Source organism: Ixodes scapularis, unplaced genomic scaffold (genome assembly GCF_016920785.2).
Source record: "Ixodes scapularis isolate PalLabHiFi unplaced genomic scaffold, ASM1692078v2 PGA_scaffold2__306_contigs__length_199485367, whole genome shotgun sequence".
NCBI lineage: Eukaryota > Metazoa > Arthropoda > Arachnida > Ixodida > Ixodidae > Ixodes > Ixodes scapularis.
In genome coordinates, this window is record NW_024609857.1 from 128,653,943 (window position 1) to 128,674,251 (window position 20,309).

At 46.6% G+C, this 20,309-nt stretch overlaps 1 protein-coding gene across 1 annotated transcript in view; it reads right to left on the bottom strand.

Moving 5' to 3' along the window:
• Positions 1–7,772: 7,772 nt before the first annotated feature.
• LOC115317960 overlaps positions 7,773–20,309 on the bottom strand; it is a 38,085-nt gene continuing 25,548 nt past the window's right edge. Inside the window, exon 2 of the mRNA XM_029977694.3 lies at positions 7,773–8,019. Within this exon, the coding sequence (XP_029833554.3) occupies positions 7,773–8,019 (247 nt within the window). The remainder of the gene's footprint in view (positions 8,020–20,309) is intronic.

The window sequence follows — 20,309 nt, forward strand, 5'->3', positions numbered from 1 at the left end:
ATTTGTAAGGGACACGGCCACTTTGTCACAAGATGCCGGCAAGAGCTGACCCAAGAATTTCTGGAATGGCAACCTCACTTTGAGTCTGCTGCATTGTTGACGGAGAAAAGTGAAAACCTGATGCCCCTACCGCCTGGAAGGTGTCATTAGTAGTTTGTTACATCGCCTCTGGTGCTGCAGTGGGCATCAAGACAATTAAGCTCAGCAATGCGGACACTGACCCCATTTTCCGTTGATCAAGCCTTTTTTTGCCAGGGGACTTCTGTCTCAGAACCTTGGAAACTTGTCAACCCTCAGCACCAACGTTGGTGTCACATTTGACAGCGGTACGCAGCTCGGAAGTTGACCTCCAGACAAATCAAGCTTGCTCAAGAAAAGCAAGAAAGCGACTTTGACAGTGGCACATGTATGTTCTTTTTAAGGACTAGCTCGTGTTGTAGGAGAGCCCACTCATCAGAGTCAAGGCAACACTATGATTTACTGGCCCTCGCCAAATTGTGAGCCGGCTCTCTCCCGTGAACTATGAGCTTGAACTCGTGGACGGTACAGGCCGCGATGTACTGCATGTGGAGAAACTGAAGCCGGTCGTCAAATTTGTGCAGCCTCTACCTGGGGACTGAACTTTGTAAACTTTATAAGTATTTTTCTCATTTATCACGTCGTATGTATATCATTATTTAATCATGTGCATTGGATTATAATAGAAGTCGAGGAATAGAGGAATAGAGCATCGGTTTGGCCCTACGAGTCAAGGTTAGTGATTAACTTGTGTTTGAGTTCAAAGAGTTGCGTCTCTCATGAAAAACCCCTACGAAATTCATGTTGATGATTGTAAAAAGCGGCATTGCTCTGAAGCGGCTCGTGCAAGCTCTCATGATCGAAATAAAAGTAGTAGTTTTGGCATGGTAGCTGATGACGTTGGCATGTCTTTCCTGAGCACGGTGCCTATTTATCCTGATGACCGATCCAGATCGTCACAACAACATTACCCAGGTAAAATTACATGATGGGTTTTCCTGCTAGGACTGTCTCCTTGCAGAGCTGGAAAATTGCCGCAGCAGCCGAAATTTTCAAGAGCATCCTTTTCACTCTGTGTCGTCCTTTGATGGTGTTTATGGTGAGCATATCTGCTGTCTCCACTGTCACACACTGCTAGTGGAATGCCTTGTGGCTGGGGCCTCTGCCGTGGTCTGCGTGGGGGTGGGTTGGGGCACAGCGAGTTTTCTTATCTTCCCCTCTGAGTTATGATTATTCATTGTTCCCATACGTGTATATGTGTTATCTTGTACTTACGACTACAGTTTGTTTATGTTTACACCTACTCAGCGGCGAGCTAGCAGGCGCACATGCGTAAGGGTTTTAACCTTTCTGTCAAGCCTCGCACGCCGCTGAGTGGGCAAACTTTCTCGTGCAAATAAAAATTAATATTTTTATTATTATTAGTGAGGTCCACTGTTGAAAAAATAGTGCCTCCAAGCACGCTCACCACAAACTTTGTTACAGCCCGCATCAGATTTACCGCCAGTTTTTCAACTGCGTTCAGTGTTGTGTTGGCTCGATTATGCCTTAGCTTGAGAGCATCCAGAGTTCTGCCTCCACTGCGGTACACATTGCAAACAGAACAGGGCTAGCCTTCAAAAAGCGCAGTGCTGCATCTTTTTTCAGATCCAGGTTCACCGAGGGTTCTTTGTACCTGCTCATCCCTGGGTCAAGAACTTCCTCATGTGTCAGCAACACGTCATCTAGGGTCTTGCCCTGGTCAAGGTAGTAAGCTACTGTGTCTACCTCAAACTCCATTGGTCTCCCTTCGACTTTGGGTAAGACCAGATAATTCTTGACCAGTACATTATTCAGTGAAGAAAGGGAGAAAACACAGGCGAGCTGGTGAATGACAAACATAGTAAACCCGAGACTAAGAAAATAAAAAAAAAAAAAAGAAATGAACATTGAAGTCTCGGACACAGGTTGAAGTTTATTCAACAAACACCGCCTTATATACACGTCCATACCTCCTTCACAATCCACCCTTTGGCGAATACGTGCTGCCACCTAGACACGCGACTGGGATCGAGAATAAATGGCTAGAAAACAATGCGCGCACCAGGCCTCTCTAACCTGTTCGACACACAAAACGTGAGCCACATCCTGTTTGCCCAAAGAGCCGCTGTGACCTAGATACGGTTTCCCCAAACTTGCCCTTGTCCCCATCGTGGGTTATCTTCTGTCCCGAAGTCGACACGAAGAAACCATTTTCCCTCTCCGCTCGGCCAGAAGGAAAAGAAAGAAGGTACTAGAACCATTTGCTCTCAAACCAATGTTTCTACAAAAGGTTCATTGCTCGGCCAGAAGGAAAAGAAAGAAGGTACTAGAACCATTTACTCTCAAACCGATGTTCCTACAAAAGGTTCATTGCTCGGCCAGAAGGAAAAGAAAGAAGGTACTAGAACCATTTACTCTCAAACCAATGTTTCTACAAAAGGTTCATTGCTCGGCCAGAAGGAAAAGAAAGAAGGTACTATAGTCGGTTACAAGTCAAGAAGGTAGGAGAAGCTCCTCCCACAAGTGTGATGCGCCCGTTTCAAATCTCTCCGCAGTCGAAAGAAGAGTCCTCTGGAAACGCTCTTTGTTCCGCTTCAATGGATTCCCACTTGTCTCCGATCCCACTTTTTAAGAAAGCGACCTTTGTATTTATTGGAGAGGGAACCGAGCCCCTGAAAGCAGCCTTTGTATCCATCGGGGGGGAAGCTAATCCCCGAAAGTCGTATTTGTTTCCGTCGGTGGGGGAGAACTCTAATCTCCTTCTCGTGGCTTCCACAATGCTAAGTCAAAGTCCAAAGATAAAGCAAATATGTACAGAAAGGCAAGACCCTCCTCGCGCGTTGGCCGCGACGTCACGGGAGCGGTGGGACGCTATTGGATGCGGAGGTGGCGGAGGGATATCTGATTCCCTTTGAGGGGCATTTGCCGCTACCTTCTTAACCTGTAACTGACTATAGAACCACTTACTCTCAAACCGATGTTTCTACAAAAGATCCTACTACTAGGCGTAACATAACTTCCAACCATATCCAGCACACAAAACAAGAAACAAAAAGAACATGAAACCCAGACACAAAAGAACAGGCCAAAACAAAGGACCTCAAACCGCAAAGGCAGCGCAAGCACAAGATGGTATAGCCTCGACTGCCTTCACAGCGCTTGCAGTGAATGAGCACTCGTGCAACCACCATGGTGTGATCCAAAGCAATTAGCTCACACTTGTAGAATCTGGCTAACAGTCCATGCTAAGGGGAGATGAAGTATAGAAAACTGCAGCTCTAAACACACACACACACACACACACACACACACACACACACACACACACACACACACACACACACACACACACACACACACACACACACACAAACAAAAAAAAAGAACCTGCCACATTGGAAGAATATAGGAACAGGGATGGGGGCAACGAGTTTGAACCTGCCACCTGTTCCGACAAAATTTCGCACATAATCCGAGCCTATTTAATGATCTATATCACATTCCCACCCGATCTGATCGCCATTCCTAATCAGTTTTAATATCAGATGTTCATTGACAATGCAAGCCAGTTTTAAATACTCTACTTTTATATTACTTTTTCGTACTTCTCAATGCAACATTTTCATGGCTGTTCCCCAGATCACGGGAGCCGCGCACAAGTAGCGAGCCTCAGTTTGGGCATCTAGGACGTAGTACGTAGTTGTGCGTCTCGTACGCACTGCAGAATCTGCGTAAAACGATCCAAACTTCTTTCAGCAAGCGCTGTGACCCAAGGGGGTATCGGAGGTCGAGCGTGTTAGCGCACCGCAGCTCGTACGGCGAAAGGTCCCGCTGCCAGGGATCCCCACCCCCACCCGTTTCGATTTGTTGTGAGGCACAGACCCCAGGCTAGCAGTCGTACTGTAGTGGCTAAATTTTCTCATCTACAGCCTGAAACGGTGTCGCCAAAACCTAGACAGGCCGATCGCACGTTAAAAAAGTGAGCGTCTTATTTTCTTCCGCTGTGCCCAAAATGACGACAGTGCATGCGATTGAAAGACCAGCGGATAGGCGGGCTACCACTCTTGCCTTCGAATCGTTCGGGAGTCGGGCACCTGCATTTGCACCATGATTGAAGAAACAGAAAGAAGCGACGTCAAATCACATCGACACAGAATCACTCCAAGCTTCCTTGCTTGTGCCCTTCAGCTTTGTGCGCCGCCGTATCAACGCTAATCAAAATTAACAACGCCTGCCGTGCGCGTTCCGCTGCTCATACAAACAACAACAAACAATCAGGGTATTTTGCTGCAGAAAGTTACTTCCGCCAGTTTTAGCGGAATGCGGAGCTCAATTGGCTCAATCCCTGCTCAACCGACGTTATTCAAGGTATTGAATTTGGCGTAAGGGTAGTGTGTTTGGGGTATGCGAAAAAGACTACGGTATTGGCTATGGCGTACGCCGAAACGACTACGGTATTGATTTTGGCGTACGCCATAACCACTACCGTAGTCGAAGCGGAGGGGTAGTGAGATCGGCGTCCTACACCGGCTCAGCGCGAAAGGCTGTTTCGCCGGAGTCACAACCGAAACTACGGCACACATACACAACCAAGTGGTTTTGACCCTCTGACTACTTTCGTTTCGAAGTCTGAGAGGCCGTCGAGCACCTAAAAAAGAGATCTTAGTCCGATTCGCCGACTCACCGATCATCCTCAATGCTACATGTGCCGAGCGCCACGGCGCCGCCATGTTTTTCGATGGAGGATAAAGAGCCAGGAGGCGACATCACTTCGGACTCCAATATTCGGTATCTCAGAAAGAAGGGCCGTAATGCGTTCGTGATTGCGTCAAAAAACATGTTTTGGGAATGCCGGTTTAAAATATTATAGAAATGTCACTTAGAAAGCTTCTAAATTCCATCATCGATTATTTAACAAATAAAACAAAACAAAGAAATAAAAAAAAAAACGCGCGCGCGTGAGGAAATTTTGTTGTGTTTTGTGGTCTTTTTTTGCGTGTCTATGACTACAACTTGCTTATTTTTAGACAAAATAAATAAATAATAAAAAAATACTTTTGGGGTGTCTCTGCCCGTTGAATAACTGGTTCTGCTTCTGCGTGCCTAATCGTTTTGTACGTGTTTGTTTTTCGGTGAATTAGGTACAGCGGATGTATAAATTCTACTTTGAGGTTTAGAACCGGGGGTGTCGCGAACCTGCCCAAGTTCGAATGCGACCGACTTCGAATTTTTTCGAAATTTCGACGCGATGTTCGAAAGGTTAGACTGAAGGTCGATTTTTGTGCGCACGCGCGGAAATGAAAAAGCCAGTTGACTCCACCCGGCGGTGGAGTCAACTGGCTTTTTCATTTTCGAAGAAAAGTGCAATATATGTTGGGTGCATTGGCCATCACTGGTTCACATTACTAACTAACGAAAGCGTTTAAAGCGCATATTTTCGCTTCTGTACGTTGTAAACATTGAAAACCATTTTAGAAAATATAAAACGAAATATTTTCTAAATTATTTACTTCCCAAAATTCGAAATATTCGTGTAGAAGCCGGACAACACTGTCCCCAAGTAAAACTTCTTCGAACTTCACAGAAAGCTTGAAGGTTCGACGTCAAGATCGAGGTTCGACAAAAGTTTGCGACACTCCTATTTAGGACTGCCTGAGCTTGACTTTGCAGACAGTTTTGCTCGTTGACAGTGTTGCGTGACGTACACCTAAAAAGTGAGGTAAAGTACATAGTAAATGAGAAGTTATGTACTTGAAGTAATGTAGTAAGTCCACGAGGTGCAGTGTACTTGAAGTAAAGTACTATAAATACAATATACTTTCAAAGTGCAAGTACTTTTTAACACAATATGATGCCCTTTCATTACCTATACAGTGTTTTTTTCAGTTGTTATGTACTGCTTTAAAACTAATAGAAGAGCGCATCAGTTTTTTTTTTTTTTCGGAAATGGCGGCAAATATGATATGAATTAAGTCGCCGCAGACTAGTTACTTTACTCTCGTTGATGAAGTATTTAACTCGATACATTTATAAGACACTTATTTGTATTTGTCTTATAGTCGCCGTTTCTTTACTCAAAGAAATGACCTCGTCTCGGAAGACGATAGCGCATTTTCACATAACAATACGCCTTCTTTTTTTTTAATTTGGGGAATGCATTTTTGAAATCGGGAGTTGTACTTTTGTTAGAAAGTATCACAAAAAAAAAAAAAAATACTTGAGTAAGGTACCAGTGAATGCTCAGAGAATGTACTTCAAGTAAAGTACAGGGTTTCTAAACTAACCCCCCCCTCCCACACACACACACATACACACACACACACCTCCCAAATTTAAAAAAAAAAAAAAATTTGCCAGGCGAATTATTATTGTTGTTTGAAGACTACCCTATCAATATTTCGCCGCAGCGTCAAGTACATTTTTAATGAAGTCAAAATACGCAACTGCTTGAGACCGAAACCGCGACTCGGCTGGAGAGATGTCACGTGGCTGTGCAAGTGTTTTTTTTTTCTTTTTATCAACATATTTGCAGTGTGTGGGTTGGTTGGAAAATGTCTTTATTATAATTATAAGAAGGTGATTATACGCTCGCCGATCTTGACTTAAGTCATCTTTTTTAAGTGAATGAGTTTATGTTAATTTTTTTAGGCGAATCGTGTGAGTTTTGCTTCCTTCACGTATGTAAGGAGGTAATCGAGGGTTGCCTTGCGATGCTCGGGGGATTCAGTGGGCAGGACCCATTATTCAAGGATATTCGGTGGCATTTGAAGTGGTAATGCCTCTAAAGCTTTCCCTCTTGTCTCTTCAGTGCGGGGACAGTCCCAGAAGACGTGGGTCTCTGAGATGGTCTCCTCGCAGTATTCAAAGAAACTCTCGTTCCTAGGTTGGGTCGAGGATCCTGCTTGTGAGTCCTGAAGTTCTGGCTCTTGCTGTTTCGCTGCTTGTCTGCTTTTCTTGAAAATGGCTGTGCGCTGGGGAATCATTGCTGTATGGGTGCATAGTTCCTCTAAGGCATACTTTCTCCCAACGGTTGTAGTTATCCGCTGGGAGGGGATGCGGGGATTTTCGGAGGAGGCTCCCGAGCCGCTAGCGGCGTGCCTGGCATTTGACAGCCTTGAGTCCCAAGGGGTCTACTTCTTCTTCTGCTTCCGGTTGGATTGGAGATCCAGTGTCCAATTTTCGTACGTCGTCGCTGTCAGTGCCAAGGCCGGGTAATTGATGGGGAGGGAGGGAGACCCGTGCGGCAGTGTCCACGGCGTCGTTTCCGGGAATTTCCTGGTGTCCCGGGATCCAACTTATGGTTAGTTGTCTTCCTTCGCTTCTTTATATGCGTGCCATTGCTTTGACGGTTTGCGCCGTTTTTCTTCTACTCGAGGGGTTACGATACTCCTCGAAAGCCTTCTTGGCGTCTGTGGAGATCTAGATTTGCTTGCGTGGGCTGAAAGCTGCGGCTTCGATGGCCAGCTGGATAGCAATTAATTCCGCTTGTTTTACTCCCGTTCTTGGTGGTAGCGTTCTTGTGACTCTGAATTGGTCCCTGTATCTGTGTGCTGCGATGGCGACCTGACGCTCTACTTTTGATGCATCGGTGTAGTATATATCTGCCTCGGGGTCTTCAAGTAATTTTTAGAGGTCATATAGTTGTGTTTCTTAGCTGCTGTTTTTCTTTTTCCCGTTTGCTTTTTGCTTAAGTTTCGTTATAAAGGCTTCATGTCCACAACTGTATCATCCTCTTACGGTGGCGGAGGATTAGAGATAGGCGTGTCCGGGCATTCAATGTCTAATTTCATCATGATATTGCTGTCAGCTGTTGTCTTCTGTAGCTTCAGTACCTGGCTTAATTTATCCCCTAGAGCGATATCTTTGAGACAGTTTATTCCGGCGATTGTTTTCAGTTCTCCTATCTCGGTGCATTTCGGTAACCCGGTAACGACTCTCATTGCCATACGGTTAAGTCCCTTTGGGCCCTTCCGTTGCTCACTGTTGAGGCGAGTGTTGTTAATTCTGTAGGTGGTTTTTGATACTAACAGTGCTCTGAGTTTTTTTTTTTTTTTTTCAACCCAATTCTTGCTCTTTATCCGCGAGTGAAAGGCGCTCGGCTTTTCAGTCTTTTCAGAAAAGTCCACGTGGCCGCGGACTGAAATAGTATCATTTCTTTCTATTGCAGTAACCCTTTCTGACAAAAATGTATAGCTTTCGTTGTTACTAAATTATTATTATTATTATTATTTTACAGTTTACGATTGAAAAGAAAGACGAGCGGACTCCGTTCACATCGACCTATCCACTCACGAGCCTCCATTGATGTCACGGTCCATGTGACTCAAAATCTGAATTTCTTCGCAGTATCGGGCGTCGCTGACATCGGTCCCGGTGTGATTTTTGCCGAACCTGTGAAATTAGTTTCTGTGGCACGCAGGCGTAACTTCGGGCTAAAACTTCCTCAACATTATCCGGAAGACACCTGGCATCGACTTCAATCGTCTTCTTAGTCTCTCTAATGAATAACCAACTCGACCAACCTCTAACAGTACCACGTTTCCTCAATTTCGCGTTTTTTTTTCTCCTTACAGCTTTATATGACATGTACGGTTTTCTATCTGCTAAGAGCCTAAAAACAGCGCGAAGACAAAAAAAAAAAGGATGAACAAGAGCTCCTCGGAAATGCAAATACCCTCGCTTCGGGGAAAATGGAAAACTTTCCGCTTATGCGCTGAGGGCCGTGCACTCAGGCTCAAGGCACAGACCTGGTGGCAGGCGCCTTGCATCGCGCGCTCCTTCCTTAGACAACGAGTGCTACTGCTAGTAGCCAAGAGGCACACTTTTCTCAATACTGCGAGGCTACCGATTTTAGAGAGGATATCGCAGCCCCCCAGCCCTAGGAAATCCTGTGGCAAGGTTTCCGTAATTTTTGTCAGCAGCTAGTCAGGGAGCTGACTTCGGAATATTGCTAATGAAATTCCCCAGCTTCTCGAAGCAACCTTTTTCAATAGACATATTGCTGAATCACCCAAGCACCAAGTAGAATGCTGGGAATGTAAATACACGCGCTGCACGCGATCGCCTTTTCGGCATAAAAGATTTGAAGTAAATAACCAAAATACGGCGTTGATGAACGCGCGTGCAAATGCCATTCGTTTTAAAGGGGTACTACAACTTATTTTTTGTTCTATACGTGTTCAAAGGAGCAGCATCACATCGGACTACACCGTACATTGGACACACCAATATCTTGTTAAAAAAGTCACGAAAATAAATTTTAAAACAAATTAAACGATTAGCAAAGAGCACCTGGTGGATGTCGCTAAAGCCTCGTTTCTAACGCCAGCTTAGGAACCTTGGCAGGTAGTAACGATAACTGTCTCACCTAGAATTATACATGCTTTGAACCTGACATCATCCCGACAGCTCTACGGACAGCACAAGAGGGGAGGGAGAAACTCCTCACTCAACGGGACTTTTTTTGGTGTGTCCCCCCAGACGTCGCTATTCTCCCTCTTCAAGATTATAGAAGATTAACCCGTCACTCAAAATTCACACTTGAGCAGATTTGCGGTTATACTTCGTTTCAGCTTCAGTCCGAGCGCGGCCGATGTTATGAGTCGAAGGGCCAATCAAACACCGCAAAAAGCGCAGCGTCATGGCGTGCTCTCGGCGCTTGATAAGACTAGCCGGCGGAGGAGCACGCACTGAGAGACGGCGAATACCGGCTAGTCCTATCAACTGCAGAGAGCACGCCGTGACGTTGTGCCTCTTTCGCTGTTTGATTGGCCCTTCGGCTCATAACATCGGCCGCGCTCGGACCGAAGCTGAAACGAAGTATGGTTGCGGTGGCCCGATGGCTGCACTCTAAAAAAAGTTTGTGCGTCTACTTTCACGCACAAAGCTCGGAGAGCCAATCACCGCAACTTACGGAGGAAGCTGAGCGAATGACAATGCAGAAACATATGTTTAAACCAAAAAACGCAGTCTGAGTTGTGACATTAAGCAATGCAAAACGTCACGCTTGCATTGCTTAATGTCACAACTCAGACTGCGTTTTCTGGTCTAAACATATGTTTCGGCATCGCCATTCGCTGAGCTGCCTCCGTAAGTTGTGCTGATAGGTTCTCCGAGTGTTGTGCGTGAATGTAGACGCACAAACTTTTTTTAGAGTGTGGCGTTAGGGTGCCTACATGTTTCCGCTCCAGCGGAGCGGCGGAAACATGTAGGCACCCTAGCTAGCGTGCTTTCACCGCTTCGGTGGCTGGAACGGATCCTGACGACGCAGCTTCGCCGCAGCTTTGCTCATCCCGAGAGAGACTACGTCACGATTACGCCGGATGTGACGTGCTCTCCGCTGGTTGCTCTCCGAGTGCTTGCCAGACTGTGCCGTTTATAACGATAAATACAGCTATCAGGGGTTAAAATATTAACGTGCGATTGTTATTTACGGATATTGGGGATCATATTCAACCTTCTTCGTAAACGAAACGTTTCGGCTTATTTTTATTTATTTAGATGTGGTCTATGATGTGCCGGCAGCCCAGAAACACTTAGTATTTCTGGGCCGCAAACAGAGAAGTCGAGAAAACGAATTTTAAAAAGAATTAACCCATTTCAGATTTGCGTCTGGTGGCAGTCTGTGAAGCTACGTTGTAATGCCGTCACGTCATGAGTTCCCGAGAAGCAGCGCCAGTTGGCGGCAATATGGCTCTGAAGCGTACGAACGCTTCAGAGCAGCGACCCCGAGCTCTCGTGGTTGTGGCATTGGCTGCAGTTTCAGCTCCACAGTGCTTCTGCAGCGTTCATTCCATACAGTCAAGGTCGCCGTTATTTGCAGACGTTAGGTAGGAGCGTGACCACTTCCAGGCCAACCACACCCCCCGCCCCGGATGCGCTGTGAATAGCGCGCTCAAATATGGCACCCAGTGAATACCGTACATGTATAGCTTGCAGGTGTCGCCGCTGCTGAGTACTGACGGTTATTTCTACTTTCTACTTTCTTAGAGCTACTTACCTCTGTGGTGTAAAACTAACACGGTGAACCGAACGCGCGTGACACAATACCTACATGGCTGCAACGACGTTACGGGCAAACTATGTATAGGCCATATGGCGTACAGTCCTCACATATTACTACCATAGGAGAGATTGTTACGCGTTGACGCCACCAAGCGGCAAGGCTCACAACTACAGTACTTTGACCGTGTATCGACGTTGCCGTGCATAGACACTTGACGTCACGAGCGCGATACCCATTGCGCTTCTCGCTGGCCGACTTTGAAGCGACGGTTAAAGAGTTCGCGCTCAAGTAATTTCGTTTCTGTACATACTGAACCGAAATTTCGAACTCACAAAACAAGGCTAGACAAATAGGTGGGACGATGCAAAACCCAAAAACATCACTCATACAGCGATATCTCTAACGGATCGCCATATTTTTAGAAAAGAAGCGCCCGACTGAACCCGGCCGACGAGGCCGACAAGGCCAGGGACGTCACGATTGTTATTCCCTCTCCTCCTCACTACGTCCGGTGTCGAGCTGGTGAACCGAAGCGAGGAGGAAAGAAGCGAGGCCGCTCCCCCTCATTCTCAAATTCTCCCGGAGGACAGTGATGTCAGAGGCCTCGCTTGATCGCGCCCTTCTTTTCGAAAAGTGCAGCCATCCGTTTGAGATATCGATGTACGAGCAATGTTTCGGAGTTCGTAGAGTCCCGTTCAACGCTTCTAGAGCCTTATTTTGTGAAATTCAAATTTCGGTTCAGTATCCCTTTAAGGCTTTTGCTTTAGGACAGTTACTGGTGCTATAGCCTCCCCTATACTCACAAAGCCTGGCAGTTTGATGACGGAGCCGTAGAGCGCCCAGTCACAGATTTAGAGCGCGAGGATCTGGTAGTACAGAACATTTCTCGGGGAGTCCGGTAGTGAGCGCACAGTTTTTGAGCGGCGAGGACCCGAAACACACTGTTCGCTCGGAAGAAACCGATGCGACTGGCTGCTGATGTCGGGACTACAGCGATTGCGGCCGCCGAGGCCTGTGGCCTCGGCGGCCGTAATTATAATGTTTAGTAAAAAATATCCTTTAAAGGGGCCCTGCAAGGACTTTTTTACTGGTTTTTAATTTGCACCGAATCTGAGCGCACTGAACGTAGTAACCTAATGAAACTTTTCTTTTCTCGAATTTCGCTTTATCTTAAAACTTATCGGCGAATTAAAATTAAAAAAAAAAACAAGCAAAAAATAACCTCCTTCATCACGTCCTTGGCCGCTTGAGTGGCCGTGAACTAGAAAAGGGTAGTGAGCTCAGCGAGCGCTCACGGCTGCCGCACTCCGTGTCGACGGCTCGAGAGGGCGCCACTAAAGCATGTTCTGGATAGGCTGTATGAAGCGGGCAGCCAGGGCGGGTCGCGTTGCATTTGCTGTGCGATTAAACACTAATTCGGCATGACACTTCATTGGACACAAACGACAGCAAACACGGGGTAAAGGAACGGGAACCACTTCGTGCTGCCATATCGCCAAATGGCCAAACAGCAAGTCAAACCTACGCCGAAGGGAGGTTGTATGTAAGGAGGCCTTGTTGGCGGCGTGCCAAGAATGCATCTAAACTTCTTCCTCGCACTACAGGTTGCTGCCATCTCCGCCTGCACGGGGACCACGGCCCTGTCAAACGCTTGGCATAACGGCAGTGTTGTACGCGATCCTCAAAAAAAAGGAACAAAAGCCGCTTCCTCGTTCCTTCTGATTTTTGGAACGCGTTCCCGTTACAAGTTCCACTTGTGAAAAAGGAACTTGTTCCCGTTACCGTTAAAAAATGAAACGTATCGTTGCATATACGTTGCATGTGTATTTTGCTGATTACCATATTTAGTTAGATCAAGCAAACGTTTCTTTTTCATCTATCCCATCAAATGCAACATATGAATGTGAATGCATTGATGGAAGGGCACCAGGAGAAGTAGACAAGCGAGATCAGGGTTTCATTTATGCATATATTCACCTTTAGAAATTTCTGCTTTTAACCATCTTTTCTGGTGGGTGATTCAAACGAGCCAAATGTACTGTTACCCGACATTGCAAGAGCGTTTAACAACAACCTCACATCTAACAACCTATCAAAAAGCCTTGTTCGAAATTAGCAACAGTTGCTTCTCGGTGTTGCTGTCCACAAGACGAGCGAGTGAAGAAGAGGTTGGGCCTTTTGGAAGGTCACTCTTGAAAACTACAAGTCCTTCTTCGTGAAGGTTGGATTCGTTATCAGTTTGAAGGTGGGGGGGACAAGGGGAGAAGTAATAAAGATTAATTTTGGTGTATCTATTAAGTGACCAATATTCGTATACAAGGGTGATTTCGATGTCAGGTAACCCGTTCTTTTGTTGGAACTGTAGGTCTGTTTGTGGAAGTTCAGTGATGGCTGTCGACCTTAAATTTCTGGGTGTGTGTGGATTTGTGGATGCAAAGAAAGTTCCAGAGTTCGAAATTGTCCTCTTCTGTGTGTTTTCCTTCGACTATACGTTTTGCTTTTTGCACCGGAGTCTCAGGCACTAAAAAACGAATCAATGTCCACTAGCTCTCGTGCACCCGTTTGTTACCGAGCGAGAACCACACAAAATGAACCCTAAGATTAGTAACCAAAAAATTATGGAGACCCTGCTCTTCGTAAAAATATTGTTTTTATCGTTTTAGAATTTTCCTCTTAAAAATAAACTAAAAATTATTCCGCTGTACGAAAAAAAGGAACGCCGTTCCCTTTTCCATTCCAGTAAAAATGTAACGAGTTCCCGTTCCAGTTCCACCGGTGCAAAATGTAACGGCGTCGTTCCTTCATTCCTCCTAAAAGGAACGCGTTCCAGGAACGCCGTTCCTTGGAACGCCGTTTCGTACAACACTGCATGACGGCGGCATTTCCAGGTGATGCAGGTGCCAGATGCCACCCGGGGATCTGATTGGCGTTATCTCCCCCTGTTCCTCCCACTGGAGGGCCAACTGGGATCACCAAAAGGCGCAGCGACATGTAGTACATACCCCTTATTCGCAGCAACACTATATTCCTTTTTCACAAGGGAGCCGCCATATTGAAAGTCGTCTCTTCCAGTATGGGCGGAAACATCATTTTGACGTCGCCACGCGAGTAGAAGAAAGACGTTCAGTATATTAGCGTAACCGCCAAACATTCCCATTTTGCCTCACCTCTGTGTTTTGTTTTTACTATCTCAGGTAAAAATGTTTTACTATGTCGATGATTGTTTTACTATGGTTTACGCTGCAAAGTATCCCACAAAAAAACATCATCCCAACAGTTTGTGAAAATATTTTCAACAGTTTCGCGTTGTTGACATAAAAGGAAGTTGACTGACCATGTCACAGAAAGGCCTTTCTCCTGCAGACAGGACTTAAAGTTGAGTGTTCCACTGTGCAGCCGGAAAAAGAAAATCTTTACAGTTGGCCTAACCGGCATTATTTTAAGTCTTTCTAGGACATGTTTTCCTGGCTCACACAATATAAGGAGCGGTACAAGGGTATTGGCAGCACGGTGTCAACCAGATCTTTATATAAGCGCTTCCGCGAGACAGCACTTAAATACTTTAATGAAAAATGTACTTTTAAAAACTAAAAAACTCTTTCGACTTCATAAAAAAAAAAAAAAAAAACGCGTAGTTTTACACGTTGAAAAGTACTAGTAGAAACAACACACCCAGGTTTACACAGTCTCACCTGCAGAACAGTTCGTATAAAATACTTTTTCTTTTTTTTTTGATTCCGAAAAATAAAATAAAACGAGAAACCACCTGCCGAAGAAACAAATGAAGAACTCTAAGCTCACCGTTTCGCGCGGAGCGAAATAAATTACTGCGACTACTTCGCTCCCGTCTCGAGCCCCATACGAAAGCTGCAAACGCCCTATGTAATTTCTGAACATTAACTGTCGACATCGACAGCACTTGAAGCCCATACCATACTTTTGCCACGATAAACAGGTTGCAAACTAATTACCGAGCGAACATTGAAAAGTCTCTACTACCCCACTTTGCTGTTTTTGCCCGAATTCGCTCCGTCTGTTTCCTCCGGTAGTCTGCAGTATCACGATAATGTTCCAGTGGCACGCCAGGGTACTTGGGCGGCAAAGCAGTAAAGGAAATCTTTTTTAAACTAAATTGTGTGGATTCCCAACAACCGTGCCAGAGTCCAACGCATTTGCTCCAATTTATGGCACTGCCTGCCGTCTTGCAAAACAAGGCAGTTTCTTGCACAACCTCGCTAACACTTTCTGTATCCCAACAAAACACAGCTACGTCGTCTGCGCCTGAAAGGAGCTTGACCTCACTCAAAACTGCAGCGTAAAACCATGCATCCTTTGACTATGAATGATCTTTAAACAAAAGGGCTCGAGATAATTAGCAAACAACAAAGGGGATAAAGGGCATCCCTTTCTGACCGAGGACCGCACTTCCGAATTTTCACCCCGCAGGGGGCACCTGTGAAAGCAGGTGTTTGGAGAGTGGCGTCTCCACGGACCCCGAGCCCCGCAGGGGGCGCCTGCACCTTAGGGGCTAGGTGCTTGGTGAGTAGCGTCACCACGGACCCTAGCCACATTGGCAACATCACAGACCTTGAGTAAAAAGTGGCTAAGACCCACCCACGTCTGGCTGTGCGTGGCGAGCCCGTGTCCGGGGAAAAGGGCATCCTGGTGGTTGAGCTGAACCCGGGGTAGGTTTGGACCCTTCGGGGCCCCCCGGGTGGGGCAACACACCACTTTGGCCCCCGCTTCTCGTAGACGGGTGTCCTGGCTTGGCCCGACCAGGATGATGCAGTCAGTCGCCATTTCTTCTACTATCCCCTCTCTTCTTTCTCTTCCCTCTTCTCTCGCCTTTTTTCCATTTCAACTTCTTTGGCGGCAAGGGCTAACCTTGGGTGGCGACAGACCCCCTGTCTAGCACCACACTGGGTTATAGTGCCTGGGCAGCGCTGATAGTGTAATGTCGTCAGCCAAGCCATTCTTGCTATGGCGCATTACCTATCCCCGTTTGGGCTCCGTGGTGGGTGGCGCACCCGGGCACCGAAGATCCTCCCATTATTATGGGTTCCAAGCGAAACTTTCTAGATCGGCCTCTGAAAAGAGGCCGCACCGAAGCTCTACTCCTTGAAAAAACACTATCTACGCCTGAAAAATTTTCAAAATTCCTCGTGATGCATTCGGAGACTGAAAAACCTCTTGCCAAATTGTCCCCATTCCTCGTCGCGAAAGTGATAGAGGGAGTGGTTGGAAAAGACTTCCATGCCAAGAAAATGTCATCTGGCGACCTCCTCATCCAGATTAACACTAAACGACAAAGTGACGCCCTCTTAGCGCTAAACTCTATTTCAGACTATAGGGTCACTGTCACAGCACACCTCACCCTTAACACCGTTCAAGGCGTCATCTCTGAGGATGACCTCCTTGATAAGCCGGAGAAAGAAGTCGTTGAGGGGCTGGCCACGCAGGGAGTGACGGCTGCACGGCGGATCACCCTGCGTCGGGACGGTGTAGAATTGAAAACAAAACATATTGTTTTAACTTTCGAATCAACTTCTCTCCCCGAAGTTGTTAGAGCCGACTACCTCCAGTGCCGCGTCCGCCCATATGTGCCAAATCCGCTGCGCTGCTTTAAGTGCCAGCGATTCGGGCATGGGTCGCGGAGCTGCCGGGGACCAACAAGTGTGCCAAGTGCTCTAGTAAAGAGCACGTTGCTGAAGCATGTGAGAGCGAACCTCTGTGTTCAAACTGTGAAGGCCACCACCCTGCCTATTCCAGATCCTGCCCTGTCTGGAAACATGAAAAAGAAATTCTTGCACTAAAAATTAAAGAAAATATAAGCTACATTGATGCAAAGAAGCGCTTTGCATTTATCTCTAAAGGGTCTTATGCCCAGGCCATGCACAGGGGTCCGGCACGGTCAGTGGTGTCGACGGGAACGCAGACGTCTTCGGACGACCTGCGTCTCCCGTTAGGTCCCCCTTCCTCGGGAGCAGTGCCAGTTGCACTGCCTCCAAACCGCAAGGTGGATGCTCCCTCATCAGCGTCCACCTCGGGAGCGGTGCCCATGGCACCGCCTCCAAACCGCAAGGTGGATGCTGCTGCGTCAGCATCCACCTCAGGGCAGGGTATGACCTCCCCTACCCCACCTGCTGCTTCGGTCCCTCGGGGCCGGGGCCTCCAATCCCGGAACTCTGGTCCTCAGAGGAAGCCTGGGGAGCCCCCCAAGCAGTCGACCTCTGCAGGTCAACCTGAGGCCATTGCCTCCCCAACAGAGGAGCCAATGGATGAAAGCGGACCCAGATCTGACGAAGACTCCCTCCTCTCGGGATCTGAGTCTTCCTCTTGCGCTCCCAGTGGTCCCACTGGGAAACAGAAGGAAGCTACGAAAAAGAAAAATGCCCCGCGTATTAAGATCGATTTTAAGACCTGATGATCCCTTTTGATCAGTATGTTCTTGTCTTTTTTTTCTCTTTTGGCGTTTTTTAACTTTTAATATTTGCTCTACTGTTTTTTAAATAATGAGTTTTATGCAGTGGAACTGCAGAGGTCTTTTTAGTAATTTGGACGATGTGAGGTTCTTGTTACACAAACATGAACCTTCCGTATTCTGTCTGCAGGAAACATATCTGAAGCCATCTAATATAAATTTTCTTAAATCGTATCAGATATATAGGAGGGATCGCGTGACGACCTCTGGCGCTTCTGGGGGAGTTGCAATTATTGTAGACAGTAGTTTACCTGCCTGCGAAGTCTCCCTTAACACTTCTCTGGAGGCCGTCGCAGTAAGGTTGCTACGAGATCGCCTCATTACCATCTGCTCCATTTACATCCCTCCTTCATCATCCTTGGAACTTTCCCAGCTTGAAGCCTTAGCTGACCAACTGCCTGAACCTTTTATTTTAATGGGTGATTTAATGCACATAACCCGCTCTGGGGTGGTGATCGGACTGACACCCGGGGTTCTGTTGTGGCACGGTTTTTGTCTCTTAGAGAAGTGTGTGTTTTAAATACTGGAGCACCAACATATTTCAGTTCTCATAATTGCTCTTTCTCTTGTCTTGACCTCACTATTTGTTCATCTGCGATTTTTACCGACTTTACCTGGAACGTATTAGATAACCCTTATGGGAGCGACCACTTCCCAGTGTACCTTGCTCCGCTAGAAGTTCTACCTAGGCTTCCTTGTTGTCCTCCTCGTTGGAAGATCTCTTTAGCAGATTGGGAGCTTTTTAAGTCAAGCTTTCCTTCCTCCTTGGATCTTTCAAAAGTGGTCTCTGTGGACGATGGAAATGCACGAATAACAACAGCAATCCTTGAAGCAGCCCGTTTGTCCATCCCACAGACATCCGGCAACCTGCCGAGACGCCCGAAGCCATGGTGGGATGATGAGTGCAGAGAATCCCGAAAGCGACAAAACTGTTCTTGGGGAAGGTTTAGAAGGTATCCGACCTCCAGAAACCTCCTGGCATTTAAACAGTTGCGGGCAAAAGCCCGCTATATTAGAAAACAGGCCAAAAAGAGATCCTTTTGCTTGTATGCATCCTCCATCAATAGCTACACACCAGCCAAGATTGTCTGGGACAGAGTGGGAAGAATGGAGGGCTACTACCGTTCTTTCCCAATCCCCTTGCTTTTAGCTGAGAATGGAGAAGCTTATTCATCGTTATATGAACAAGCCAATGCACTGGGTAAGCACTTTGCACAAGTCTCCAGTTCCGAAAATTACACTGCAGAGTTTCTATGGTTTAAGTCGAAATGTGAGAGAACTCCAATTCGTATGTCAAATGATTGTACTGAAGAATATAACCGTCCATTTTCTCTTGTCGAGCTTCGTCGAGCCCTTGCTGCTGCAAAACCCACATCCCCTGGACCTGATTCAATTCACCCCACTATGCTTTCCCACCTACCTGATACATTTCTTGTCACTCTCCTTCAGTTTTTTAACATAATCTGGGCGAAAGGGAAATTTCCCAGCTCCTGGAAACAGGCTGTGGTCGTTCCCATTTTAAAACAAGGAAAGGACAGAAGCAAAGCCACGAGCTACAGGCCAATTGCCCTCACTAGCTGTCTGGGAAAGACGTTTGAACGGCTGGTCAACAGTAGACTCGTCTACGTGCTAGAACGTAAGAAACTTCTAAGTAATTTCCAATGTGGTTTCCGCACTTCCAGGTCTACTGTTGACCATCTGGTGCGCCTCGAAACGACCGTCCGGGAGGCTTTTGTAAATAGGCAGTTTTGTCTTTCGGTGTTTTTTGACCTTGAAAAGGCCTACGACACCGCCTGGCGCTACGGCATACTTCAGGACCTCATCTCGATGGGCATAAAAGGGAGAATGTTTAACTGCATTTCCGACTTTCTGCAGGATCGTGGCTTTCAGGTACGCCTGGGGGCTACGCTCTCTGACCCTTTCCCCCAGGAGAATGGCGTACCACAGGGCTGTGTCTTGAGCGTCACTTTGTTTATTATAAAAATGAATTCTCTGTCTCAGGTGATTCCGCCCATGGTCTCCCATTCTCTTTACGTTGATGATGTCCAAGTTTGCTTTTCTTCGTGTAATTTAGCTATCTGTGAGCGCCAAGTTCAACTGACGGTGAACAAGATGAGTAGGTTGGCTGATCAGAACGGTTTTCGGTTTTCCGCCGAGAAAACCGTGGCAGTCTGTTTTTCTCGAAGGCGGGGAGTATTTTCTGTTACATCGCTGTCCATCAAAGGTGCGCCCATTCCTGTTAGGTCAGAACATAAATTCCTCGGTTTAGTATTTGACAGCAAGCTAACCTTTGGCTCACATGTGAAGGCTCTAAGAATTAAATGTCAGCGGAAATTAAACATTCTTAAAGTCCTGGCACACCGTTCTTGGGGTTCAGACCGACTCTGCCTTTTACGACTTTATAGGGCATGTGTTCGTTGTGTGCTGGATTATGGCAGCATTGTCTACGGTTCTGCTAAGCCCTCTACGCTTAAGATGTTGGACCCGGTTCACAATCAGGGCATTCGACTAGCAATCGGGGCCTTTCGAACATCGCCAGTGCTTAGCTTGTATGCTGAGTCAAATGAGTGGTCGCTTGATAAACGGAGGTTTTACCTTAGCGCACAATACTATCTAAGACTGCGGACTCTCCCTCAACATCCAAATTTTTCTTTGACTAACAACGTAAATTATGAACAGACCTTTCAAAACAAGCCGTCTGTAACACGTCCCTTTGCGCTCCGCGTGAGGGATGCCGCAGAGAAGTACAGCTTTGATATATCCTCTCCTGTTATGAAACTCCAC